The sequence below is a fragment of the Galendromus occidentalis genome, unplaced genomic scaffold (genome assembly GCF_000255335.2).
Source record: "Galendromus occidentalis unplaced genomic scaffold, Mocc_1.1 scf7180000077484, whole genome shotgun sequence".
NCBI classification, from domain to species: Eukaryota; Metazoa; Arthropoda; class Arachnida; order Mesostigmata; family Phytoseiidae; genus Galendromus; species Galendromus occidentalis.
Genome location: NW_003805472.1, coordinates 1,325,789 through 1,352,014, shown reverse-complemented (window position 1 = coordinate 1,352,014; position 26,226 = coordinate 1,325,789). Strand labels below are relative to the sequence as shown.

The window sequence follows — 26,226 nt, the reverse complement described above, 5'->3', positions numbered from 1 at the left end:
CCTGACCAGAACAGATTGTAGCACCTTCCATCCCTTAGCCAATGTGATACAACATCGTTAGCTTCATTGAATTCGAATAATATCGGTTTTGGGTGTTGAGAATAGATAAATCTACGAGATATTCGAGCATCCTCTCGCCCTCACTCGGTCGAGATAGCGCTCAGTCTCTGCACCAGACCTGTATCCGAGCAACGTCTGAATATGGATTAGGACGAGTGGTGTAGTTGGAGCTCCAAGCAGCTCCTCTGGTTTCCACGGCACGATCGAAGGTCGAATCTTGTCTCAAGATCTCCTAACCGGATTCCAGGTCCAACAGAGGAAAAACCGTATACGGCAAGGAGAGAAAACAGAGTCCAGCATGACCAAGATCCCCGAGTTTTTCTCCGGGAAGAATGTCTTCATCACCGGCATCTCCGGTTTCGTTGGCAAGGTAGGTTGAGTCGCAACGATTTGCCGGAGGATCCTCGTGAAATGAGCGCGGATGTACCCCTTCTTTTGCTCTCCGTGTATCAGGTCTTACGACCGTATGTTTCTAGGTGCTCGTGGAGAAACTGCTACGATCATGCCCTGAAGTAAAAACAATATACGTCCTGGTCCGGGAAAAGAAGGGTGTGAATGGCCAGAAACGGATGGAAAATATCCTCAATGCGAAACTGTTCGAAAACCTCCATACCAGTGATCCCGAATGCTTCGCGAAAGTGAGTATCATTGCTTCCGTTCCGGTGTACAGGAATAACTGTATCGGTCCTCACAAGGAGGTTCTACAGCGAAGTCTGAGCACGCGATAGCTGATACCTTTTCTCGTGGCAGGTCAAAGTGATATCCGGCGACCTCTTGAACCGTAGAATCATCGCGAACGACGCGGATTTGCAAGTGCTTCGGGAGACAGTCAATGTCGTGATCCATTCAGCAGCTTCGGTAGGTGGTTTCTGCCTCACTCGGGAGAATCTCTAGAATCTCAGTGTCTCGAGATACTGTCCCAAGGACTCATATTCAGCCTCGGAAATCACTTAGCGGAGCCGAGCAAACTCGTGAACACTCGAATGAGAGCAAATCCTCTGATGCTTCCCCTCCAGGTGCGCTTTTCGGAACCGCTCCGGAACAGCCTCGAGATCAATGTCAGAGCCACGTACGAGGTACTCGAATTGGCGAAAACGATGCCTCATCTGGAATCCTTCGTACATGTATCAACGGCTTACTCGAATTGCCAGATGCGGGAAGTCAAAGAGAAAATCTACAAATGCGAGGTAAGACAGAAGCAGAGAAATTATTGTCTTCGATAAGACTCGGGCGGCCCGAATTCGAGTCCCTCCCGAATCGGGGCTACACTCGACGACGATCGCAATCCGCATGGAGGCGCGAACTCCAAGCCCACACAGCTTCGCAAAGAATTGGGAAAGACCTATCGATTTGTGTATTTCATCTACTGATCAATTGATCAACCACTCATTCATACGTGGGTTCATCATGGAGCAGGTGGATCCCGTGAACATGTTGTCGATGAGCGAGTGGATGACGGAAGAGCTCATGGAGCATATCACTCCGAAGCTTCTCAAGGATCGGCCGAACACTTACACGTTCACGAAAGCGTTGGCTGAGAACTTGGTTGAGCTGTACTCTGAGTGCCTACCGATAGCCATCGTCAGGCCTTCGATCATCACCGGTGAGTTTCGATCCTTCCCAATGCGCTTCGAATGGAAGAAATTATCCAATGCGAAGATCGAAAGCTTCATTCGTTCTTAAAATATTCCCCATCTTGCTAGCGCTTCCACTCTAGTCACTCGACTCTTGGTCTCTCAGAACCGCTCTCTGTCTGAAGCGCGCAAGCATTACGTTCAGTCGCCGCGAGTGGAAGTCGGGCGACTAGTCGCGAGATACCCTCGAGACTGACGTGCCGCTTGAAAATAATTCCAGGGGCCGCTTTCGAACCTTCACCGGGTTGGGTAGACAACTACAATGGCCCCAACGGACTCCTCATCGCACTCGGCACTGGAGCCCTCACGACGCTCTACAGTAAACTCGACTGCACGGCCGATCTGATACCCGTCGATTTTGTGGCGAACACAATTCTAGCGGCCGCAAAACACGCCAGGGACGGATTCAAAATCTACAATTGCACCTCGGGCTCACAGAACCCAATAAAATGGTAAGACGGCACACGAGGCCACCGAGATTCCGGAGAAGTGCGATCTGAGCGCGATCGAGAACTCACGCACAAGCACCGATCCGACATCTCCTCCATCGTTTCAGGCGAACTTTCATGGAAGAATCCGTCGATTTCCCGCACAAGTACCCCACCACCTCGATAATTCGTTACCCGGAGCCGAGAATTACATCGCACAAGAGATTGCACCAAATTCGCCTCTTCCTTCAGCACTACGTGCCGGCTCAGGTCATCGATGCCGGCTTGCGCTTGGCGCGGAGGAAACCGATGGCCTCGAAACTCTACCAACGGCTGTCGATGTCGATGGACCTCCTGGAATTTTTCGCGACGAACGAGTGGGTTTTCGAGAACTCGAATACCCAAAAGCTTTTCGCGGGCTTACATAACGACGACAAACACGAATTCAATTTCGACGTGCGAACCATTCATTGGCCGTCGTACGTTCACACCTATTGTGCAGGAATCCGCCAGTTCCTTCTCAAGGGTGACGCTGGAAACCTAGAGCAGGCGAGGGCTCATGTCAGACGTCTCAAAATCGTCAAATATGCTTATGATATATGCGGCAACCTTCTGTTGTCATGGGGTATATGGAAGGCGGGCTGCGCCCTGCTGCCTTGTGCAGACGCGAGCGGATTCTGCTGAAATAATGCGGCTGCGTGTTTTACCTGCAGACCTAATCATGAAAGGCATTACTCCTCAAGGAGCTTTGCGACAATAGTCATAATAGCTTCGTCGGGAATGCGGAGCAGGAATAAAATGATACATCTCCCCAAGCCCTGCGAGGCCGCAGTAGCGGACGGGACGGTGTCGCTCCATTGCGCTCCTGCTCTTTATAGATAGGTCTCTTTTTCCTCCAGAAGAGCTGTATTTAAGCAACCCCTAGATAGAAATAAATGACGAACAGTGGAACTGAAACCTAGAGCTGCGACTTACTGAGTGACCACAGCCCCTGGGCCGGGTACAGGCCAACTTTCCCCATGGAGTGTGATCGATATTTTTCCAGATTCCACAGCAAAGACGACTATGCAGCTGGCTACATGTCATACTAATAAGGGACTGAATATCGTTGTCTGTGTGTATACCGTAGGTATCCGGATAGACGGGCACCCCCAGTACCGCCCTTTCCCCTACGTCATTCGAGTTCTCCCTCCGAATCCAGCTCCATCCGGAGATTCATGTCAATGATTTTGACGTGAAAACCTCTTTAATTTCACTCAAGGGGTAGAATCAATGTTCTCCGTCCTCCATGCAACGATATTTGAGGCACTTTGCGATTTGCGACCCGATAGTTCGTGTTGTTCAGAGCGGATCCAATTGTTGGATGCACCGATGGGAAGGGAATTTACGGAGGTATCTGCCATTCGATTTCCGTGGTTATGCCTGGCGGATCTGAAGGTTCCCGGGAGCGATTCAGGATGCACGAGGGATACTCCCGGACAGTGTATAAACACGGGATTTTCTCTGAAAATATTGAGTTTGTGCGATATATCTGAGAAGAGTAGCGGAGATTCAGATGGGCTCGACCGGCGGAATACAAGTCATTGGGCTGTACCAGTCGATCCAAGGGAAAATTCCCTGAGATCGATGGAGATCAGATCAAAGTCGCGATGCGCGGTATTTGAGATTATTTCGATCTCGAATTCCTACCGAGTCGCACGACTCAACAGCGAAGGGAACTCTCTCAAGGAACAATCAGAATCGCTCCCTTCCGAATGTACGGAGAACGTGAGCTCAGCCTCCGCATAAGAGCGGTTCACAAACATTTTGCGATCGCGAACGACGATGCTATCGGCGAGGAGCTTTTCATTGAGTCGCTTCGACCCCGATACCCCGATTTCTCAAGCCGCCGATCAGCGGAGTTCCCGGGCGCCCTCACCAATAAACACTGAACAGTCGAATCATCTCGAATGCTCCGATATAATCGCTTCCGCTCGAATGGATACAAATCCAAGTCCGAATCATGGGCGTCTCCGACCTCTGGAGGCATCCTCATTCCTGTCCGCTGTTTCGTTTCCTCGAGGATCCGCTTGGCCACACTCTTGAAGCTGTTCTATCCGGAATCTGTGAGACTTTGATCATCTTCCGCGTTGTGTCGAGACCTTCGGCATAAAACTTCACTGAAGCCCTCGGTAGGTAGGAGAGGGGAGCAGTTCGCGGAAATATTGAATCCCACGAAGGAAATACATATATCACATATCACACATGAGACATGAGGCATGCTTCCAGGGATTACTCGTCGGATAACGAAGGTCAGAAGGACTCTCAACCGAGAGGATCGAGCACGGCTATATAAATTCAATTGAACACCAACTATCGTATCGAAGGCATTCGCGGGATTAGAGGTCATGCTCAAATTGACGAATCTCAACGTCAATAGAATGACATCGATAATTTGAAGGGGAGTGCTGAATATGCAAGACGCCGATCGGGCTGAAACTTCGGTCATAGAATCCCGCCCCGAGAGAAGTTCAACCCTAGGAGGTGTCCATAGTCTTTCCCAGTTTTCTCATAGAGTCAATGCTTGAGGGCTAATTATCGATAATATAATCATTTAAACATCTTCAAGGTGGCCATACGCGGATGACCTCTCAGGGTTGAACTTCTCTCGGGGCAGGGGTTCTATGACCGAAGTTTCAGCCCGATCGACGTGTTACTTGTTCAGCAACCCCCTTCTTAGATAAAATCAAGCTACACGCACTTCATGAGAAGGCTGAGGGTATGTACTCGATGTGATTTCACTGCAGCTGTAGAAAGAACTAAGATTTCGAGGTTGCATGAGGAATAGACGTTTTCACGCAATATTACGGTAGTGGTCTCGACACTACCTGCGCGTTTTTTTTCCCATGCTTCCTTGTCCTTCATCAGGAAGGAATCTGACGTTTTTCCCTCGGAACTACGACACCGAATGCACGTCGCGACGCGGATAATATGTCTCTAATCTCGGTCTGATCTTGGTTAGTGGTATTTCGGCGCGTGAACATCCCGCTCTGTACGCCGCTTTAAAGACCTCCACGTGAGAATCGCCCGAGTATCAGGTAAACACCGAAGGTAAACACTCGACCGTGTATCGAGCTCCTGTTCCACATCGAATCATTTCGGAACTTCGGATTGGAGGGGAAGAACAGACACTGAACAATTGAGGAGCTTCTGGCGCCACAGGTGAGGAACCTCTCGCTTATGTGGACCGCGTGGTCTTCCCCGTTCAGGCACCGGTGGTGCTTCTCGATCCCCCTCCTGGACTCCTGTTCAACAGGAGGCTCGTAGGAGTAGCATTTGAGCGGTGTGCTGACAGCTCGACAATTATGCAGTCGGAAGCAACGAGAATCTTCGCCTCAAGTTTTGCTTGGATCCACAGTCTATCTTGTAAGTCCCGTAATGACGTACGGAGACGAGCGGCCATCGGACAGAAGGCGCTCTCCCGATCGGATGAGACGCAACCGGTCACCTGAGCGTGACCGCGACACACATCCCCATCGAGACTCTCACTCCCACCGCGACTACCGGGATGATAGGAGGGCCGTGGACCGTGGTCGTGACGCCGAGAGGGACCGTAGACGGGAGAGATCCCGCGAACGACGACGATCGAGGAGCAGATCCAGAGACAGACGACACGGGGATAAGTCCAGCAAGCCGACAGAGGTACAGTGGATCAGAAGCCTCAGGGAAAAGAACGAGCTTCCGAATTCTGCATTATCTACGATTATTGAATATTCCGAATGCTTCCAGGTCATCACAATCGATGACGAGGACGAAGAGGCCAAGACCAAAGAAGACGTGGATTCGAGCGGAGACGTTCAGATAGTCAAGAAGGATCCGCCGTCTCTCGAGGAAATTCTTGCCAAGAAAAAGAACGAGGAGGAGCTGGCGGCAAAGGTGAATAACTGAAAAGTTCCGCTCATCGTCGATCGGCTTGAGCATCTCTCCCAACCAGAAATACGCCAATTCATAGGACGAGGGTGGATTGCCGCGATTTCTTATTCTCGTTCTCGCTCTCCAGCCGGTCTTCCGCACGAAAGAACAGCGAGCGGCGGACGCACTAGCTCGTCGACAAAAAGAAATCGAGGAGCAGAGGAAGAAACAGGAGGCCGAACGCAGACGCCGGATTGAATCGCAGGAGGAAACGATGCCGAAACCTCGCCACGAAGTTCGGGAGAGGGAACGTCGACGCGACGACCGAGATGTGGGACGACGACGAGACGATGACCACTTCAGGACACCCGGTACAAGTACTGAACGAGACAAGCTGCGAGAACAGGAAGCGATCAAGGATCGGTATCTGGGGATGATGAAAAAGAAACGGCGAATCCGGAAGCTCAACGACAAGAAATTCGTCTTCGATTGGGATCCCTCAGAAGACACCAGCAATGACTACAATCCTCTTTACAAAGTTCGTTTACCGCCTAGCCTCAGGTTCCCGTACGACGGCACTATCTCGAGCGGGACTCATCTATCGTCCGTCCGGGAAAGAAATAATTGACAGATGTCCTCACACTCCCATTCCAGGACCGACACACGATCCAACTATTCGGCCGAGGTCACATAGCCGGAATCGACATAAATCAGCAGAAGAAGGAACAGAGCAAATTCTACGGCGATTTACTCGAGTCCAGGAGGACCAATCAGGAGAAGGAGCAAGAACAGTACGTCCCCATATTATGCTCTGATCATTCATTCTATCCATGCGTGGTTTAGGGAAGTTTGACATGGTCAACATTAGGAACCATCCACTGTAATCTCCGCTCCTCTTCCACAAGGGCACGACTCCAGAAATTGAAGAATCGCGAGGAGAAACAGCGCTGGGACGATCGTCATTGGAGTCAAAAAGATCTGGCCGAAATGACCGAGAGAGATTGGCGAATATTCAGAGAAGACTACAACATCTCTATTAAGGGTGAGCAACCATCGATGGAGAGCGGAGCGATGCAAATTTCTCAGCTTCATTGAGGATAGGTTGCAACGAGAGCACATTGTGAGAATGCATTTTTGCCAGGTGGAAACATCCCCAGCCCATTGCGCAAGTGGTCGGAAGCGCAGCTACCGTCGGAGATCACGGACATTCTTGACGAATTGAAATATACTGATCCGACCCCGATTCAGCGACAGGCCATTCCAATCGGTCTGCAAAATAGAGATATCATCGGCGTCGCCGAAACAGGTTCCGGAAAAACTCTCGCCTTCCTCTTCCCGCTCCTTTGCTGGATATCCTCGTTGCCGAAGCAGGACGTCATTGAAACTGCTGACCAGGTCAGTCGATCGTCGTCGGAGTTTTCGAGAAAAATCGATGGCACAAGTTTCTAAAGTTTCCTAATTCTAACACTTGTATGCCGAAATCTCAGGGTCCTTACGCTATAATCATGGCGCCCACGAGAGAGTTGGCGCAACAGATCGAGGAAGAGACCATCAAGTTCGCGAAGAAAATGGGAATACGAACGGTGGCGGTCATCGGAGGACTGTCTCGTGAAGACCAGGGTTTCAAACTCCGCATGGGATGCGAGGTAAGAGCATCTCCTCCTGGATCTCGAGCCGGGACCGAGTCTCGCCGGAACGATAAGCGCTCGGAATGTGCATGCGTTTCTGTTTTCGGACTCTGGGCTGACTCTGGCTCTAAAGAACTTCCTCGAATCTGCAGATTGTCATCGCGACTCCCGGTCGTCTCATCGACGTTCTAGAGAACCGGTATTTGGTCCTCTCCAGATGTACGTACATCGTGCTCGATGAAGCCGATCGGATGATTGACATGGGTTTCGAACCAGACGTACAAAAAGTTAGTCGAAACTCCAACTCTAGCCAGCTTATGGCCAGAAAGTTCGGCCGCGGACTTCTTCCAGGATTGCGGCTCTTCCTTCGCCACCTCCTTCGATAACAATTCATTCTTTCCCTCAAAAGGTCCTGGAGCACATGCCGGTGTCGAACCAGAAACCCGATACGGAAGACGCTGAGAACGCAGCCTTCCTCTTGGCAAACTTCAACACGTCCCAGAAGTTCAGGTGAGGCTATGCACCCTGAGTTCAGAGGCTGCCTGTCGATTTGATCCCCGCTCGATTCCCCTTCGATTCCTCTCCTCATTGAGATTCGATTCCTGCAGGCAAACGGTCATGTTCACGGCTACGATGCCGCCTGCCGTCGAACGTCTCGCTCGGACGTATCTACGACGGCCCGCGGTGGTATACATCGGTTCTATCGGCAAACCGACCGAGCGCGTCGAGCAAGTTGTGTACATAATGAACGAAGGGGAGAAGCGTAGGAAGCTGGTCGAAATCCTCAGTGCCGGAGTCATACCGCCTGTGATCATTTTCGTCAATCAGAAAAAAGGCGTCGATGTATTGGCTAAAGGTTTGGAGAAGCTCGGCTTCAACACGTGCACTCTGCACGGTGGAAAAGGTCAAGAACAGAGAGAGTACGCCCTGGCTTCACTCAAGAACGGAACAAAAGATATTCTCGTCGCCACCGACGTGGCAGGTCGAGGTATCGATATCCAGAAGGTGTCCATGGTCATCAACTACGACATGGCTAAATCCATCGAAGGTGAGATGACCTCCCTGTCTCGAACTCTTTCCATAAATCGTACTCGTTTCCATATCCGATTCTATGGAACCGTAAAGGCATCCCTGCAATGATTAATTCCGGTTTGTCCTCAGATTACACTCATCGTATCGGTCGTACTGGTCGTGCCGGTCTACACGGGAAAGCCGTATCGTTTTGCACCAAAGACGATTCTGGCCTGTTTTACGATCTCAAGCAAATGCTCATCTCCAGTCCAGTTTCTAATTGTCCTTCGGACCTTGCGAATCACCCTGACGCGCAGCACAAACCGGGAACCGTCGTTACCAAGAAACGAAAAGAAGAGAAAATCCTGATCTGATCTTGTTTGGAATCTTCGGGGTAGCGGGAAGCTCTCCGACTTCCTTTTCCCCCGGCGCTCCTGTTCATTGTTCGTTCAATCGTGCGCGTGAGATATCCTCCGACAATGTCCATGACCCTCAAGTGATATCGTGAGAATTGGATATATGCAAATAAAGAAACTGGAAGATGAAAAGCAGAACTGTCATGGAATGGAGCGAAGTTGCCCCGATACGATGATCGATCACCGCATTTATTCTACCATCTCCTCGTGGTTTCTGATGCGATGATCTCCAACCATTCTTCGGATGGTTGGAGATCAACCGATGAGAGATGGCTCTGTCTGTTTCCCACATCCATCGTCTCATGCATCCATTTACCAAACAGCATCCGAGGGCGGCGTTCTCCCTGAAGAGATCATAGGTCGCCAGAAAAGAGTACAACGACTCTCAGGAATCCCTTTCTGATGCTTGTAGAATCAATAGAGACTGGGGAGCCCGCCTCACTCAGCGCCTGAGACCCGAGAGGGGGTGAATCCTGGGACGGGAGCGACATTCATCCTCGATGCTGAATTTCAAGTCTTTGATCCAAGCCTTCTGGGTTCCGAAATGGAATGTCTCTTAGCCGGAATTCAATATTGACAAGATCCAGGAATTCTGTTGGCAAATATGATTTTATTGATTGGGTGCTGTCCATTGCTGGAAACGGCAGTAACATCGAGTGATGAACGGAACATCTGCAGCGGCTCCGATTCCGAAGTGATCGGTAGCTTACAGTGAGTCAAAACAATCAAAGTTCGTGGAACAATCGCCGGAATTCATTCAGGTGATTGCAGTCTTGGTTTCGTTCTTCCCGCCGCTTGTCCCCTTCCTCATTCCAATGTTTTTGTGCGGCTCCTCGTGCTCAGTTTCCCCTGTCATTCTCGGTGAACGACACCGGCACCATGAGAAAGACATAACAACAAACTAATTTCGCCCAAGAGACCGATGAGTCTCAAATATTCTTAACACTTAAAAGGTTGAAGGATCTGTGCCGAGACTCTATTCTGCACCTGTGGGCGGTCTACAGAGTCCGCGGCATGACCCATCACCTGCGCCCATATGTATAGGAGGGATAATCATGGAAGAGAAATAATCATTGTCACCGATCGGAACGATGAACCAACTTCAAACTACTGAAAGAGTCATCAACGCTAAGATTTCATGTGGAGGCGATATCTGAAGCCTTTTATGTTAATCTGATGGAAGTCATCCCTAGGGGATTTAAATGGAAACAGAACAATCTTATCTAGAAGTAGTTCTCAACATAGCCCAGATGTTGAGCCAAGCGGACTCATTAGTTACTACTCAGTCAAACGGATATTTTGCATTACCTAGCAATCTTCACGATTTGTCACTTCAGCAGGCGTAAATTGCGTAGGTAGTCCTTTTTTCCTCTTGGATTGGGTCAGATCGCTGCGTTTACTTGGCTCCTTCGGGTTTCGGCTCGTGAGGCGCCGGGAGTTTCTCCCACGACGGCTCGACACCCCAGATTTCCCGAGCGTATTCGGCGATTGTTCGGTCCGAGGAGAATTTCCCGGACGAGGCGATATTCAGCAATGCCATCTTCAACCATTTCTCTTGGTTTCGATAAGTCTCCGCAACGCGGTCTTGGCACTTCATGTACGCTTCGTAGTCAGCGAAAAGATAGAACCTGGAATCAGCGTGGATTATTTGAGAACCGGTAACCAACGACAAAAGAGGATTCGAGGGAAGCGAATGCGGTCCCTGAGCGGATTTTCCGGCACAACACCCCCCGGAGGCATGGATCAATCGACTCACCTGTCGTGGTTGAGGAGCACGTTGCAAACGTCTCCGAACATGCCGGGGTCGGACGGTGAGAAGAGACCACCTTGGATCTGATCGATGCATTGCTTCAGATCAGGGATCCTGTTGTAGTAGTCCCAGGCGTTGTATCCTTTTTTCTTCAGAGCTTCCACCTCATCGACGGTCATTCCGAAGATGAAAATGTTCTCATCGCCCATTTCCTCACGCATTTCGACATTGGCTCCGTCGAGGGTTCCGATGGTGAGAGCACCGTTCAACATGAACTTCATGTTACCTGTTCCAGACGCTTCGGTTCCAGCGGTGGAGATCTGCTCGGACAGATCGGCTGCTGGCATGATCCGCTCGGCGAGAGTGACGCGGTAGTTCTCCAGGAAGATGACTTTGAGCTTATCGCCGACAACGGGGTCGTTGTTGATTACGTTGGCAACGTGGCAAATTAGTTTAATAATTTGTTTCGCCATGTGGTAGCCGGGGGCGGCTTTCCCGCCGATCATGATCGTACGGGGAACGAACTGGCCGTTCGGGTTCGCCTTGATCCGGTTGTACAAGGTGATGATATGGAGACAGTTCAAGAGCTGTCGCTTGTATTCGTGGATACGTTTCACTTGGATGTCGAAGATCGAGTTGACGTTGATCTGAACGCCGGTGGTGCTCTTGATGTATTCGACGAGCTTCATCTTGTTCTCTTGCTTGACCTTGTAAAGCTCCTGAAGGAATGCTTTATCGGCGACGAACTTCTTCAGCCCGGTGAGCTTGTCAAGGTGCACGATCCAGTCCTCACCGATCTTCTCGGCGATCAGATCGGCCAGGGACGGATTACAGAGAACGAGCCAACGTCGAGGGGTGATTCCGTTCGTCTTATTCTGGAAACGCTCGGGGAAGAGCTCGTAGAACTCGCGGAAAACGTCCGCCTTCAGAATGTCCGAGTGGATGCGCGCAACGCCATTGATGGCGTGCGAGGCGACGATGGCCAAATGAGCCATGTTAATGCGTTTTCCGCCGTCCTCTTCAACGATAGACAGACGGCGCATTTTCCCCATGTCACCTGGGTATTTGGCGGCGACCTGATCCATGAATGTCTGATTGATTTGGTAGATGAGCTCCAGGTGGCGCGGCAGGATCGATTCCAGCATGGAAACGGGCCAGCGCTCGAGAGCCTCCGGCAGGACGGTGTGATTGGTGTACGCGCACGTGCGAACGCAGAGATCGAAGGCTTCCTTGAAGGTCAGACCTGCGGGAATTTTTCTCCTGAGTATTCCGACTCTAGGGTATAGATGGGCCCGCTGCAGCGGCTCCCGATGCGGAAAAGAATTAGAGCGAGTACGCCGGCGCCGTAGCGCTCGAAAATCTACTTCGCCCGAGACTCGCGGCACTGCACTACGCATCCTAACACTACCCACCTTCTTGATCTATGAGGATTCGCATGAGTTCTGGGATGGCCAAAGCCGGGTGAGTATCGTTCAGCTGGATTGCCACCTGGGGGAAATTTTGGAATTTCGTTAAGATGCTTGAAGGCACATCTCGCTGCAGCTCCGCACTCGGATTTCCCTTTTTCGATGGCTCACCTTGTCTGGCAACTCGTGGAAATTAGTGCGAGCGGCCTGTGTGCTGCCGTACTGCGAGGATTTATACCGGCGAATAATATCCTGGAGTGTGGCCGCGACCATGAAGTACTCCTGTTTCAGACGGAGTTCTTTTCCCTCGAAAAAGTTATCGTTCGGATACAGTACTCGAGAGATGTTCTCAGCCAAGTTACGGTCCAACACTGCCTGGATATAGTCGCCGGTATTGAAGCAGTGGAGGTCGAAGTTGACCGGCGATCTCGCCGACCATAAACGCATGGTATTCACAACATTGTTCTTGAATCCCGGGATGGGATTATCGTACGGCATCGCGAGAACGATTTGAGTGTCGACCCATTTCCTTTTGCCGTTGTCGTCGATGACCCGTCCGTAGAAATGGACCGGAAGTTCACATTCCGGACGCGGAATCTCCCACGGGTTTCCGAATTTCAGCCAATCGTCCGGTTCCTCGACTTGTTCAGAGCCCCGGATGGCCTGAGTGAAGATTCCGTACTCATACCTGTGATGGCAAAATTGAACCTGAAGGCTGAGTGGAGCTCTCCCACGCCCAACGAGCGCACGGGTCCTGTCGATATTCTATCGGGTAGCGAAGATGGGGAGATAATAAGTCAATAAATCCTTAGCTTACCTTATGCCGTAACCGTAGGCAGCGAGTCCGAGAGTGGCCATGGAATCCAGGAAGCAGGCCGCAAGACGACCGAGACCTCCGTTCCCGAGACCGGCGTCTTCTTCCAACTCTTGGAGTTCCTCGATGTCGAGACCCAGCTGATAGAGAGCTTCGTCGCACGTGTTCTGGATCCCAAGGTTGATCATGGTGTTCGACAGGGTGCGTCCTGCATGCGTTGAATCGCTTTAGTACTATTTCCACGTGCGGAACGCATAGCTCGGAGAATGCCCGAAGCTAACGATAATGAATTGGTTCGAAATTTTTCAAACCCGAAAAGTAACTCTTTCTCACCCATATAGTATTCCAGAGAGAGATAGTAAACTCTCTTGGGATCCTTCTCGTAGTAATACTGCTGGGTACGGATCCACCGACTGACGAGATGGTCACGGACGGTATGCGCCAAGGCCTGGAGATGATGCGGGAATAGGGTAAATACACTGAATCGAACCTCCAGTGAGGCGTCCGAGCGAAACCGAAGATTGACTCGTCCCTATGGATTGCTCTATTAGGGAACACCCACCTGATAGTAGTCGCGTCCGGTCGAGACATTGCGATCCTTCACAAGTGTGTAGTGGAGATGGCGATTGAAAGCGTTTTTAACGTTCACGACGTTCTCGACCTGGGAGCAGAAGATTCTTTAGAATTCCGAGTTCTCCCGCGAGATTTTCCCCTTAACCTTTACTGTCCCCGACGTTCCCGGGAAGGAGCCTCGCTACCTCAGTTTCATACCTATCAGCTCTATCGAGAAAGTTATTTAAGGAATCCTCCTTGAGACCTTAGCCAAGGCAATAGTCATTCGATCTGTCCATTCAAAATCGATTATCTCGGATGAGGTAGTATTTTCTTGAGCGTCAAGGTCGAGCATCGAGAAATGCGGAGAAATGAATTGAAAGTTCTAATCGACAAGGTCCATTTGCGTCTCTCGGCGTTGAGATTCGTGTTTTCAAGCTTAGAAATGCTCTCGAAAGGTGGTTCGATTCGTGATTGTCGTCATCCTCGATCCACGGCAGGGCAGAAGCCGCCATCGATTGTACGATTCCGCGGAGAGCCGAACGTTATTCTTGGAGCTAGTGGTCTTATCTTTACCGGCTACACAGGAAGAGGGGTTTTGGAAATCGTAAACGATTGAATGCATCAATCGGCTGTGGCGTGCTCATGCCTGATGCCAACCCGCGAATTGAATCATCTGATTGCAGACACACGACGGCTTGTTCGGAGAATGGGGCACTTTTTCGGAAAATTCCGACTCTGACTGGCCCGCCGATTCCTTCTTAACTCCGCCTAACCTCGTCCGACCTCCCTGAATTTCCGATAGAAATGAATGTAGGATACCTTGATTCGTCGACTCAATTGACCCGCCGCAATAAAGAGGGCATCTCGTTGAGTTGACCGCGTCTAGTCTCGAGCGGAATTGCAGTTGTCATCAGAGTACTCGCTATTATCATTGCCGGAAAGCAAAGACCACCAGGAAGACAAGGAGGAAACAAGGGAAACTTCCTCTATCGTGACACGAATCACTGCAGAGACGCCGAGTGAAATGTAAGGATGGTCCGTGTACTGCAGATGTAGTGACCAGGTGCTCTCACGGGATCTACGCGGCACCGATAAATCCATTCTTTAGGAAGTAGAAAACAATGCGACCTTGTCCACTTGCGGTCGACGAAAAGGACTCAGCCTCGAATTACAGATTGGGAGAAAGTGCCGCTATTGATCGACGATTGCAGGACTCTGCCAGAGACGACGCGGCCATGCCCGTCAGCTGATTCTTCCAATGTCAAGAGCTACGAGCAAGAAAACAGAGACTCGGGAGACGCTGGGCGCTCAGCTGAGTCGACTACCGGTATTTGCGACGGTCGTCGATCGAATCGATCGAACCCTCCCAACCTATCAGAACTGACTCGACTAGCAAATGATGAGTATTTCCCGATGATTGTACTTCGCGGCAGCATACGCCGGAAGCTTATCTTATAGCATCTCTCATCATAGAAGATCGGAGGGGGATCGATGATTGAGGCGCTAATTCCGAAGACCCGGTTCCAGCCGCGAAGAATCGCATGCATCTGTTAGCAGTCTCGCGAATGCAAATCACCACGCGGCTGAGACGGAGGTGGTCCGAAAGGCAATTATCTCCCTCAACACGGCAAGGAAAAAAGAGACAATTCGAGAGAGAATGTGTTTCCAGAGTATATGACCCTATGTTCTAACTGTCGGACTGCGGCGAGCTGTACGTGAGTATAGCGCATACAAAACATCAAGTCATCCTGATGCGGCGGTCCTGTTCACAACTGTAGCTCTGAGGATGCCGTGAAGGTTCGACGGCCTCTGGTATTCTCTCTTTTTCGATCGCAACACAAGAACCTTTAGAAAATATTCTTCCGGACAGATACGACGGGAATGTGGACGGAGAGAGGGATATCTGCGAAATCACGCCTTCGCAAAAGAAATATCTCACGAATCTTCGGAAAACTCCGACAGTATCGAGTCTCATCGCTCACACTAGGCTCCAATTGAGCTATGGTAGCTCATCGCAAACTCCCATGGAGTTGCGACCGGCGCCATGCATCCGGTCGGTGGGAGTGGGTCGATACGTCGGGTTCCGAGTTCAGAAGAAATGCACGCGGTTCAGCAATGGAACTCACCTGAGCTATCCCGCGCACGGAGATTTGCCTCCGCTTGTCGGCGTCACTGAGAGGAGTAGTCATGATTCTTGACGGTAACGGGTGGGCCTTTGATGACGGCTCCTTGTTAACGCTTATATAACTCTCACGCAACTGTTTGCACTCGGTAGAGGCACCTTCACCCGGTCGGTTGTCGACTCCGAGCGTAGTGGCGAGGAAAAGAGAGGAAGAGTGTCACGTTGAGAAAGAGAATCGGCGATCACTGCACCGCAGCCACTAAGACTTGACAAAGGGCGATGCGAGAAGGGAAGGAAGTTTTGGCCTCTGCTCTCGGGAAGCAGACAAACGAAACCAAGCGAGAGCTGCCTGCACTGATGCGTTTGAACAAGACGGCGAAGAGCGAACAATCGTACTTCCAGCAGAGCTGTATGGCCCTTTAGTAGAGGACATCAGAGGAAAGGGTCCCCATCAGCAAGGGGAGAGAGGTCTCGATAAGCAGCCAATGTACAGCGCACGTAGCCACAAGTCACAAGAAGTTACCCGCCGAGAAGCTTCAAGCAGTGACTTCACTGCGGAAGTCCCGTGCATGATCTTATCACTCAAATCAATCAGAGAAGTCCAACGCCCTCAGAGCCGAGGTCACGGGGAACACCAAGCCATATCTCTCAGGGGGTTGTCTAATCTGAGACTGAGCCATCCCGAATCAAACGGGCGGACTTCGTCTTATCAGCGGCGAATTTGCATCGTTTCTCGGAGCTTTTTGGACTTTCCGCTCAATGCCTCATTCGCGGGGATCGAAGAGATAATTCCTCGGGGCGTTGCGACTTGCGAGCGGGGCGAAGCGAAGATCAGCGCAGGCAGATTCGTCGGGCGGATTAGGGAGACGGGCGCACTCATACCGAGAACGGAATTCGGACTGCGCCGGAGTTCACCTCCGCTCTGCAGATAGCCAGGATCTTCGGCGCGCTCGGCATGAGTCATCTCACGGAGGGCGAGCGTGACGCGCGATCGTTGCCCGAGATGCCGGCGCGCGAATCCATCGGGAACTCGCCGTCAACTCGCTCCCCTGAGAAGATGTCAGCCTTTGAACTCCACATCATTCTCTGTAGAACCCTCGGATGGTTCCTCACTGGAATTCCAGAGACCATGAATTGCCGGGAATCTGCTCCCCAATCACTCCCGAGGCAGACTCGAAACCTTGAATCACGGGATTTCCGCTGAATTTCTAGCATGAGGAGCATGCGGGTCGGCGACGTAACGACAGGAAAAATCATGATAGCGTGTATAGATGAAGGAGTCCCTCGCTTCCGGGATGTTCCTCGCTTTTCCGATAGCATGCTCCGAGACTGCGATACCGCGCGATTTGGGATGCGGTCTGCGTGTCGAAGTGTCCTCCCCCGATCGTTCCCTCTCCAGATCTCCTGGGGATTCTGAGCTCCTCCGAGCATCTCCCCGCTAGAGTGACTCGGCTTGTCTCATACTCGATCGGGCCATTCCCTCGATGGCCAAAATGTTACACTCGGGCTTCCTCCTTTTCTTGTTCTGCGCTCTACAGACCAACGCGGTTCCCGCAATCGTTCCACCGAGTTCAGACTTCGATTCGCTGTCCCTGCTCCGCCCTGTCGACTCCACGGAGCCCGACGCTTTACTCAAATTCGTTGTGGCTGAACTGGAGCGTTCGAAACGCGAAGCGGGGACTTTGGGGATGTGTGAAGGTATCGAGGTGGCTCACATCATGGAAAAACATCACAAAGTTGAGAACGGTATCAAATACGAAATTAGTCTCAAAATGAAACCAGTGCACATCGTGACGGATAGTTGTAACAACAAACCAGTCAAGAACGTCATACCAAGCACCATTGAGGACTGCCAAATCGAGGTAACGAGCCAATTCTACAAAATTGATTCCGATAATTATTGGTCGACAAGCTCTCCCTCTCATTGTTTCTGCCGTTTCTGGATTGAAATCTCCACATTCCTTTACTCCCGATCCTGCTCAACGATCGACAAGGATCAGAGATTACAGAACTCGCTAACTCTTCTTTCAGGTCTGGGAAGGTGTCACAGTCGCCGGCGAGATGCATCCCATGGCTTTGCTCAGATCCTCCTGCAAAATCCAACGAGACTGAGGCGATTTCGGAACCTGCGCATCCTCTCACTCGTCGGTTTGCTGACGGGGATCGGAGGCGCTGTTGTTCCCTGTTAACCCTCGATGAGGACACATAAAAAAGAAAAAACGTGCAATCGAAAAGCCGTCCAATAGAACCAAGTCCAGCCACGGCAAGAGTTGAGCCTGCAGCGCCAGGGGAAAAAGGAAGAAAAGGCTTTTCAAACGCATTTTTCAAGTCGGCTTGTCGTACGACTCTGCCTGCACTACCTCTGACTGAATCCTATACGATGGCTGAGCAATTTTTCCCGAATTTTTCACCTGAGAGTATTCCGTGTGATTATTTGGAGTACCTTACCTATCGGAGTTGACTGAAGTACCGTCCTCTGTTATCCACAATCAAGGCCGCCCGTGCCGAACATTTCTCCGTATTTTTCTGCCGTCTGAGCACAAGTGTTTACGAGAAAGGATTACGAAGGGTTAGATAACGATAGGAATAATCAAAGGCTTCGAGAAAAAGCTGCCGGAGCAGTTCCTCAGCAGTTCCGCTCCTGGTAGAAGGGCGGAAGCGCATCTGACTGTGACTTTCGGGAAAAACTCGTAAGACTTTCGCAAGCGTCCGACTTTGTCGGCTACCCTCTCATGTGAAGCACCAACACAGGTGCATTCCCGAGGTGCATCTGAGGCTGGAGCCAATTGGAAGATCCAAGTGATTTGGTGCCGATTCATGTGGGCCGATTCATGTGGCCTGGTTCATGAGTAATAGAGTTATATGATATACACTGGCTCAGTCGGAGCTTGCTTCAGCGAGAGCGATCCGCCCTCATGCATATAGTGTCGCCCACATGAGTATATTTGTACGGAAACCGGAGTGTAGTCCTGTCAACTCAGCGTAGTCATTCGATACGGCAGGCGATGATAACTAGGAATAGTCATCCGGCTGATGGAGAAGATTAATGAATAAAAATGAAAGCGAGCATTCACCACCATGAGGAGTTCGATGATTCGACACCTCGTAAGGATAGCTTCAAAAACTTTTCTTGTCGTCCTTCATATCTTTATATAGGTACATGCATGTGATATGATGCGATTATCTGTTTACCCTCTAAAGAGTCTTTCAATTGTTCCTCGGTTTACCGGTGATTGCGGCTCCTTTATCGTGAAATTTACAGTGCATGTCGTCGCTCATGGTGAGCCCTTCAACGATCTGACCCTCCATATCCTCGAGCCGAAAGGCACATCGACCCCTCCCATGATGCAGCGATTGTTCTCAAATCTGATTTATTTCTCATACCTCGTGAACTGTGGGGATTGCGATTTGATTGATAACTCACGCCGTTTGAAATCTTGGTCCTTGACTGAGGGTTCAAGCCGGCACTCGCGGCATTCAGAATTCTCCTCGTGGTTGTAGAATTTCGCGCATGGGCGACTGTACGTACGCTCTTCCGATTGATATTTTCAGCGGTCGGCCGCGATGGGCTTTGAGTCAGTCAGTCTGTGTGGCTGAGCGCTCTACTATTATACATCCTAAATTGTGTTCCGGAGGGAAACTTCGAGTACGAGTCTCCCCGGGACCGCCGTGTCTCCGATAGCCCGCAATCGCTATCTGCCCGGAACGGAAAAAGCGGCAGCGAGCGAAAATGCAGTTTCTGTAGGAGAGGCTTCTTGTGCTCATCGTTTGATCGGAACGAAATGACTATCGGTCTTTGATCCTTCTCGCTTTTCCGAAAATCGAAGAATCTCCACAAATCCACTGGATCCATCCAGGAGCTCGAGGTCCTGGATTGATATTTTCTAACATAAATGATGTGCTTAGCGTAAGTTTTGCTGCATCCTTTGGCGGTGAGTTCACTCAAAAATAGACAGGTCTCTCTGGTCATGCGAAAAATATGCTCTCTCGCGAGATGTTTCAACACAAGTTATCTCGATCGAAGTCGATTCGCGTTCACTGTGTAACGTCCGGATGGATCACACACTTTCCTACAATTGCCGATCCGGACAACGATTCTAGAGTCGGTTGGATTCAATAAAGCCTTTCAAGTCTTCCGAAAAGACCGAGAATCTCCATTCAGGGAAATTCACCGAGTTTCGACGATATAACCCAGAGATGACCACAGCATCAGGAGCGCTGGATCTCTCCGACGCGTAACTTCAGGAAAATGATAAATCATGGTGCTAATTCACATTCTTGCTTCGGATGCGATGATCCTCCGCAGGAGAAACCTATGAACAACGCTGAACATGCGGCACGAAATTCCCGTGAGTCCTCCGTCGTCGTTTCTTTGTTTGTTCATCTCTTCGATAATGACGATGGACTCCGAGAGATCGGGTCCGGTTCTCGGTGGGCTTTAAGTACACCGGTCGGATATGTCGAGCGCATAATACAGAATTCGGGCGATGGAAATGTAGGAATGTCACAAGAATTTACAAGCCTTCGAGCATATGGTACAGGATCGATTCGTCGTTTTTGAACGGAATCGTTTGTGAGATGTTGCGCGTTAGAGCTTCACAAGGATTGCGGGGGAAAAGATGAGAAAAGTTATCAATGCGCGCGTGTAACACAAGGCGAAAGCAGGAAGTTACTTTGATTGAGTCTGAGATGTTGCAAGGGAATTCAATCGTTTTTCTTCGCTCTCTTCTGTTTCCTCTTTTTCGTCTGGAGCGCCGAAACCGCAGCCGACATCAAGACCGAGGAGGACGCCGAACGGGGAGCACTGGAATTCACTGTTGTCCATCCGGCGTTCTCATCGTTCTGAGCGTTGTCGTCTTCGGCGTCCTTGCAGCCTCGCAGCGGATTCATGACCTGGGTTCCGCCGTCGCCATGGCCGATTGGATTTGCGGCTAAGGGGGGTAGAGCCGCGAACCCGTTTGTCGTCGCAACAGCCTTCATCGTCGACGTCGCGGAGGCGTCGCCTCTCGGACCATTACTGAGATCCGCCGCAGAGGCCCCCGACTTTTCGTCGACCCTTTTAAGCATCCTGTTTGTGCGCCAAATCTTCCACGCATCGCTCGGCGGCGGAATCGAATCCAAATCGGGATGCTGGCAAAGCTCGACGGGTGCCGAAAGGCCATCAGGAGCGTAATACTCTTTGAGGAGAGGGGCGTCATGACGGTAGTGTTGCATGGCGACGTAGGTGTGGATGAGCAAATACGGAAAACGAGAAGTGAAGTACGCCACGTATTCATCCGGGATGGTCCCGAGTTCCTGCTGCAGTTCCACCGGCAGTTCCCGATAGTGATGTTTCTGGAAAAAGCAGATGAAGTCGTCTATGAGATTACTGATGGCGACTGGTGCTCGGCAGATGCCCCTCCATATCGATGCGCAGCTCCTCCGAGAGAGCCGACCCAGATCACTACCTTATTCCTGAGGGCTCTCAACAGATCTCTGACTGAAGACCCTTTATAGCTGCGGAATCTTCGCAAATCTTTCTGAAGCTCTTGGGTGATCTGGTCGATCCAGTTCACGCTATTGATGATCCGGAAGCCGTGTCTTTCGAGATGTCGAACCACTGGACTGGCATGGTCTTCTTTTTCGATGCGATCGGAAACTTCCTGGAAGAAGTTCAGAATCTTCGTGTTGTCCCAGAACGTCGGATGACGCGTAATCTGAGCGGCAGATGGCCGTTTGCTCCCATCTGCCTGCAGCATCTGGTGTATGAGGCCTTTGGCCGTGATGTCTCGAGCTCTCAGCCCTGACAGGTTCATTCGGTCTTTGCGGATATTGGCCTGACGTTCGACGACGTCGCCGAATGGGTGCAGGCCCCCGCTCAGAACGTAATAGAACACGCAACCGAGCGAAAAAATGTCGATCGCTTTTGTCACTCGACTCGACTCGGGGCCTTCCAGAACCTGCAAACCGATTCGATGGCGAATTAGGCCTGGACAACTTAATCATGATAACGTTCTTCTGCCTTCCACCATGTTGAGTTGATGCTTCCCCCCCTCCCATGATTCGATCCGGAAAGACCCAACGTACCTCAGGAGCGATCCAGCCTTCGGTGCCCAGAACTCCAGACTTTTTGCTGAAGCTTCGGTCTCCGTGGGAGAGTTTTTTGCACAAACCAAAGTCCGATATCATGACTTTCAACAGACCGTTGCGGCCCACTTGCGAGATCAAAACGTTCTGAGGCTTCACGTCTCGGTGGGCGACGTTGAGACTGTGAAGATGCTCGAGACCCGCTGCAGCCTGATAGATCGCTTCCAGGGGACTCAAGTTTCGTCTGTCGAAATCCGTGTTTTCCACGAACTCGGTAAGCGTGGCAGCGCACAGCTCCAAGGCGATATAGTAGAAATGCGGGTCTTGTTCCATGCAGAAATATCTGTAATTTGAAATTACTCCACATTGGAGAGTCGATTCTGTGCAGAGCAGGATCGACGGGGGCTAGAAAATTTCTGAAGTTTCCCCGCGCTCACGATGACTTACCGAACAACGTTTGGATGCTCGTCGGTTTCTCGAAGGAGTTCGACTTCCCGGAGCGCGAGCGAGTAACAAACCGGCAGAATTCTCTTGACGGCGACGGGACGCCCGTCGAAACGCCCCCGATAAACGACAGTTCCATTCCCACCAGCACCAAGTTTTTCGTTAGAGTCGTAGGTTATTTTTCCCACGCTGCAAATTCCGTTTTCAGAGAGTTCCAGCTCGCTCAACGGGAGACCGGTTTCTCCAGACACCCGGAGATTCGGAGTTTTCGAGACCATGCTGGACTGCAGAGGGAAACAAGATGTCAGAGAAGTAGGATTGGTTTCGTTCACTCGGGGCTCCGACAATGAGTTCCCCCTCCCCTCATGAAGTTCAAATCGAAAATTCAGAAAGCGCGAACCTGTCGATGGATACACAGAAGAGTGGTCATGATTACTGTAATGAGCGCTACCAGAGACACTTTGATCCAGAAAAGCTGATTCGCGATTTGCTCTTTGAAGAGTTCTTCCGTGACGGATATCTCCTCCCGCGAGTCCTCGGTTTGGGATCCTGTGTCTTGGTGCGAAACTTCGATGATAACGCCTTGAGGAAAGGTATCTTCTTGTAGAATTACGGCCGCAGAAGCGAGGCACCTGATTTATCACACGCTGACGTCTTGTCCGATTCCAGCGTCTACGTCGACGCTGCTTACCATTCGCAGCTCGATGAAATCCCGTCGGCAGAGACGAATCGCCGGAAATCTGCTTCCGCGGTGCCAGGGAACTCACGAGTGCCTCTGGCACTTCGTAGTAACCCTCGAAGATCTCTCGGCGACGACCGGTCTTTGCCTTCGGACCCTCCAGCAGCGGTATGTTTCGACTGGACGCTTCCGCCTGCAGTTTTCGGAACACATTATCAGCGAGCGGGGAGAATTCCGAGCACACGAACTCGCGCAACGGAAAAGCCACCCCGGGGAAATAGCAAGGACCGGCCCCGAGAGCGTCGTCTTCTCACCCGCAAGGCGCACTCACCGGGATGAGAGGTATATTTTTATCCACGAGCGCCGGCAGCGCGTAAAGCTCTTGTCTCGTGGCGTCCAGGCCCACGTAGAGAGCCGGAAAAAGTGAGCTCTGGTCGAGCTGCGAGGCTAGGTACTTCTTCCAGGTCTGTTTCTGGAGTCGCGAGCCGATATCTTCGATGGTCCGTTGAGCCAATGACGTGAACGGCAAACTCTTCAGGGTCGAGTCGGCGTTGTCCATCAGATAAAGCGCGACAACGGGAGAAGTAAACTCGGCTTCCCACAAAAAGTCGCCCGAAGCCTTTTCGAACGATAGGATCCGACCGACTTCCGAGGAGGCGAAATGTATCAGATCGTATTCGCCCACGGCGATTTCAGGCATGTTAGCCGCCGTGGAAGCGTAGTCGTAATAAGTAGCGTTCCAGCGTTTCTCACCAGTAGCAGCTTCGAACATAGCTAAATGGTATTCACTGCGGCCAATGTAGGCCACTCCGGATTTACTTTGAGGGCACACATTGTCCGAGCCGTAGAGAGAAATCGTCTCTCTCTTCTCGCCCGTAGCTAGATCTATCGCAAACCAAACATCAAGTTTCTGGCCCGTGTACAACATGCCGTCAGAAGATCGACAGGGCGACGCTGTGACCAACTGGGGAATGGTAAACGGCAGTTTTTTGATGGACGGTCTCCGAGCCTCTCCATCTGATGATTTTTCTTCGGAAACTAATATGTAAAGGGATCCGTCCTTGGGGTCAGGCAGAAAAGCCGTAGACGCACCCGGGGGCACCTGGAAGGACGAATCGTACCACGTCGTATCGATCGTCGAGGGCAAGGTCGTTTCGCGGGGGAAATGTTTGAGCGCCATGACGGCGGATTTCATCGATGACGAACCTTGAGAACGGGGTCCTCATATCTCGACCAGAGGACGAGTCCAGATTTCTTGTCGACCGCAGAAAGTTGTCCGTTCAGCGTTGATACGAGCAGAACAGGACGGACTTCGCTCAGCTGGGAGCGTGATTTGCTCGCATTATTTGCCGCGTCCTAGAAAGGTTATCGATGCGTTATTTTTCTCGATTTTTCCGCGAGGAGATATCGCATCCCATCGTATCGCCACAGCGACCTTGGTGAACAGAATTCTTTAGTCGACAGCGTCGCTTGCCCCGGGAAAATGAGCGTGTCAGATGTATATCGATCGGATCGGATCGACATCTCCTACGAAGGAGAATGGTGTGAGACAGCGGAGGAAGATGATTCGGAGCCGGATCAGATCTAGCGAGAATCATAGCTCGAAGAAGTTCCCAGCTATCCCGTGAATCGATCGAACGCCTCGTGCTTCTTACTCCCGGATCGATGCGTTTATAGCTTCGACTACAGCGTTGTCGAACGTGATCGAATGTCGAGAGCATCTGTCATCGAACACATATCCTATTCTATTCAATAACGATCTCAAAACTTTGACTTGCTCCTCTGTAAGCGAGCCCTCACTCGCGCGCCTCTAAGAGACCGCAATCGCTCTCCGAGTCAGAACGAGCGGCTTCGATTCTTCGGTCAGGCGGTCTCTTTCGTCCGGAGGAATCGCCGATACCGGCGGCTGCAACAATTCAATGAGTGCTGTACTTTCAGATTATCTCTGAGCGGACCGACTTGCCGCTGAAGCGAACAACCACCAGCGTGGACGGAAACGCTGAATTACAGCGGCAACGCTCCGATCACTCAAATCAGACCAGGGAGCCGAAACGAATGCGACAGATTCCTACTACGTCGCGCCGGGGGAGCATCGATCATATGATATGGACATGATTCTGATTTGAGTCGCTCTTCCTACAGAGGAGAGCGAAATTCGAGGGGAATAGAAGCCGGAAAAACTGCAAAATGATCGATGCTCCTATCGATACGAATACCATGACACGCATTGGATCAGGAAGCTCCCCGAGACTGCCTTTTCTTAGAGCTCCATTCCGAGAACGGATACAGAAGAAATTTCGTTACGTGTTGCATTGAGCGACTCCATGGTACGTGTGGGGGAGCGATCTCGAACAATCGTATCGATCGATGAATTCCCTTCTCTTCGGTATGGAATCGAAGTCTACGTTGAATCCTAAAATCTCTCCGGCTCTTGATGCATAGGGTGTGATGTGTTCGAAGAGGTCGCACGCCCTCCGAAGAAAACAGCGCGTTCCCTCGGTAGGAGGTCAGAATTAGCCCGAAAATCGACGCAACGAGAAAACCGCCTTCCTTGAACGAAAAACTTGGACGAAGATGATCGCAGAGCGACACCTCCCACTCCTACATTGTACCGATACTGCTCGAGGATCATAACGACATCGACGGCGCTGAATTTTCCGGAGGATTTCCCGAGCCCATTCATTCCCTCTTGGTTTCAATAGAACTTTTCGCACGAGAAATCGTTCCTGTTCCAGCCATTCTGCTTCATATATCTCACCTCTTCTGCGCGGAGACCTACGGCGATCGATGCGAAGAGCAGAGCTCGTATGAGGTGCATATCGAGGATCTTTGTTGCATTTCCGAGCAAAGATCACAAAACGATTTGTCTTTTTTCGTGTTTGTTTTTCCCCGTTCAGGCCGAAAATTCTATTGATATGAGCAGGTGGTCAAGTTTTAATCCGCGTCGCAGCAGCCGTGGCCATGATTCGTCCCGCACTTCAACTGCACGTCGCACTCCGGAAATGAACGTATGTGCTTCACACACGGTCCGGCTTAATAGCGAAAGAGATTTGTCGTCGGTCTGTTTGTGACGGCTTTTCCCTTGGGTTCGACGTCCGTGCTGGTGCTCTAAACGTTGAGCGATCCTCCTGCTGTGATAGCAGAAGCTAAGAGCGGCAAACAACAATAACAAGCACGCCGCTCTCCTTTCGGAACTTCGCATCAAGCGAAGCGAGCACTCATGTCAGTTTCATACACATTCCTGACATTAGGCGGAGGTCACCGGAAGGCGTCGAAGAATCCGCGTCCCGCATTCGAGCGCCGAGTGTCAGTCTTCTCTGCA

General features: G+C 51.1%; 5 protein-coding genes across 5 annotated transcripts; 3 read left to right on the top strand and 2 right to left on the bottom strand.

The window, feature by feature from the left end:
* Positions 1 to 355: 355 nt before the first annotated feature.
* LOC100900035 (fatty acyl-CoA reductase 1-like) lies at positions 356 to 2,806 on the top strand. Its single transcript, XM_029112136.1, has 7 exons — positions 356 to 430; positions 537 to 698; positions 811 to 918; positions 1,077 to 1,247; positions 1,477 to 1,663; positions 1,915 to 2,146; positions 2,251 to 2,806. Exons 1-7 carry the CDS (start codon positions 359 to 361, stop codon positions 2,804 to 2,806), a joined length of 1,488 nt encoding a protein of 495 aa, XP_028967969.1. The 5' UTR covers positions 356 to 358.
* A 2,412-nt stretch (positions 2,807 to 5,218) lies between these two features.
* Positions 5,219 to 9,026, top strand: LOC100899893 (probable ATP-dependent RNA helicase DDX23). The gene is made up of 12 exons (XM_029112135.1): positions 5,219 to 5,323; positions 5,520 to 5,851; positions 5,891 to 6,037; positions 6,162 to 6,551; positions 6,668 to 6,804; positions 6,919 to 7,055; positions 7,155 to 7,408; positions 7,501 to 7,659; positions 7,794 to 7,928; positions 8,051 to 8,151; positions 8,250 to 8,689; positions 8,803 to 9,026. The coding sequence occupies exons 2-12, from the start codon at positions 5,540 to 5,542 to the stop codon at positions 9,024 to 9,026; spliced, it is 2,436 nt and encodes an 811-aa protein (XP_028967968.1). The 5' UTR covers positions 5,219 to 5,323; positions 5,520 to 5,539.
* A 637-nt stretch (positions 9,027 to 9,663) lies between these two features.
* On the bottom strand, positions 9,664 to 15,842 carry Glyp (glycogen phosphorylase). Its single transcript, XM_003745525.1, has 8 exons — positions 15,720 to 15,842; positions 13,601 to 13,699; positions 13,372 to 13,486; positions 13,042 to 13,246; positions 12,396 to 12,912; positions 12,231 to 12,306; positions 10,825 to 12,061; positions 9,664 to 10,696 (listed from the first exon to the last, which is right to left on the bottom strand). The coding sequence occupies exons 1-8, from the start codon at positions 15,780 to 15,782 to the stop codon at positions 10,465 to 10,467; spliced, it is 2,544 nt and encodes an 847-aa protein (XP_003745573.1). The 5' UTR covers positions 15,783 to 15,842; the 3' UTR covers positions 9,664 to 10,464.
* Positions 15,843 to 17,148: 1,306 nt separating this feature from the next.
* LOC100904815 (uncharacterized) lies at positions 17,149 to 18,838 on the top strand. The gene is made up of 2 exons (XM_003745524.2): positions 17,149 to 17,577; positions 17,747 to 18,838. The coding sequence occupies exons 1-2, from the start codon at positions 17,200 to 17,202 to the stop codon at positions 17,825 to 17,827; spliced, it is 459 nt and encodes a 152-aa protein (XP_003745572.1). The 5' UTR covers positions 17,149 to 17,199; the 3' UTR covers positions 17,828 to 18,838.
* Positions 18,839 to 20,079: 1,241 nt separating this feature from the next.
* Positions 20,080 to 25,920, bottom strand: Ire1 (serine/threonine-protein kinase/endoribonuclease Ire1). The gene is made up of 9 exons (XM_029112108.1): positions 25,663 to 25,920; positions 24,111 to 24,260; positions 23,232 to 24,006; positions 22,917 to 23,090; positions 22,626 to 22,807; positions 22,229 to 22,563; positions 21,782 to 22,124; positions 21,163 to 21,654; positions 20,080 to 21,049 (listed from the first exon to the last, which is right to left on the bottom strand). The coding sequence occupies exons 1-9, from the start codon at positions 25,720 to 25,722 to the stop codon at positions 20,420 to 20,422; spliced, it is 3,141 nt and encodes a 1,046-aa protein (XP_028967941.1). The 5' UTR covers positions 25,723 to 25,920; the 3' UTR covers positions 20,080 to 20,419.
* Between the last annotated feature and the right edge of the window lie 306 nt (positions 25,921 to 26,226).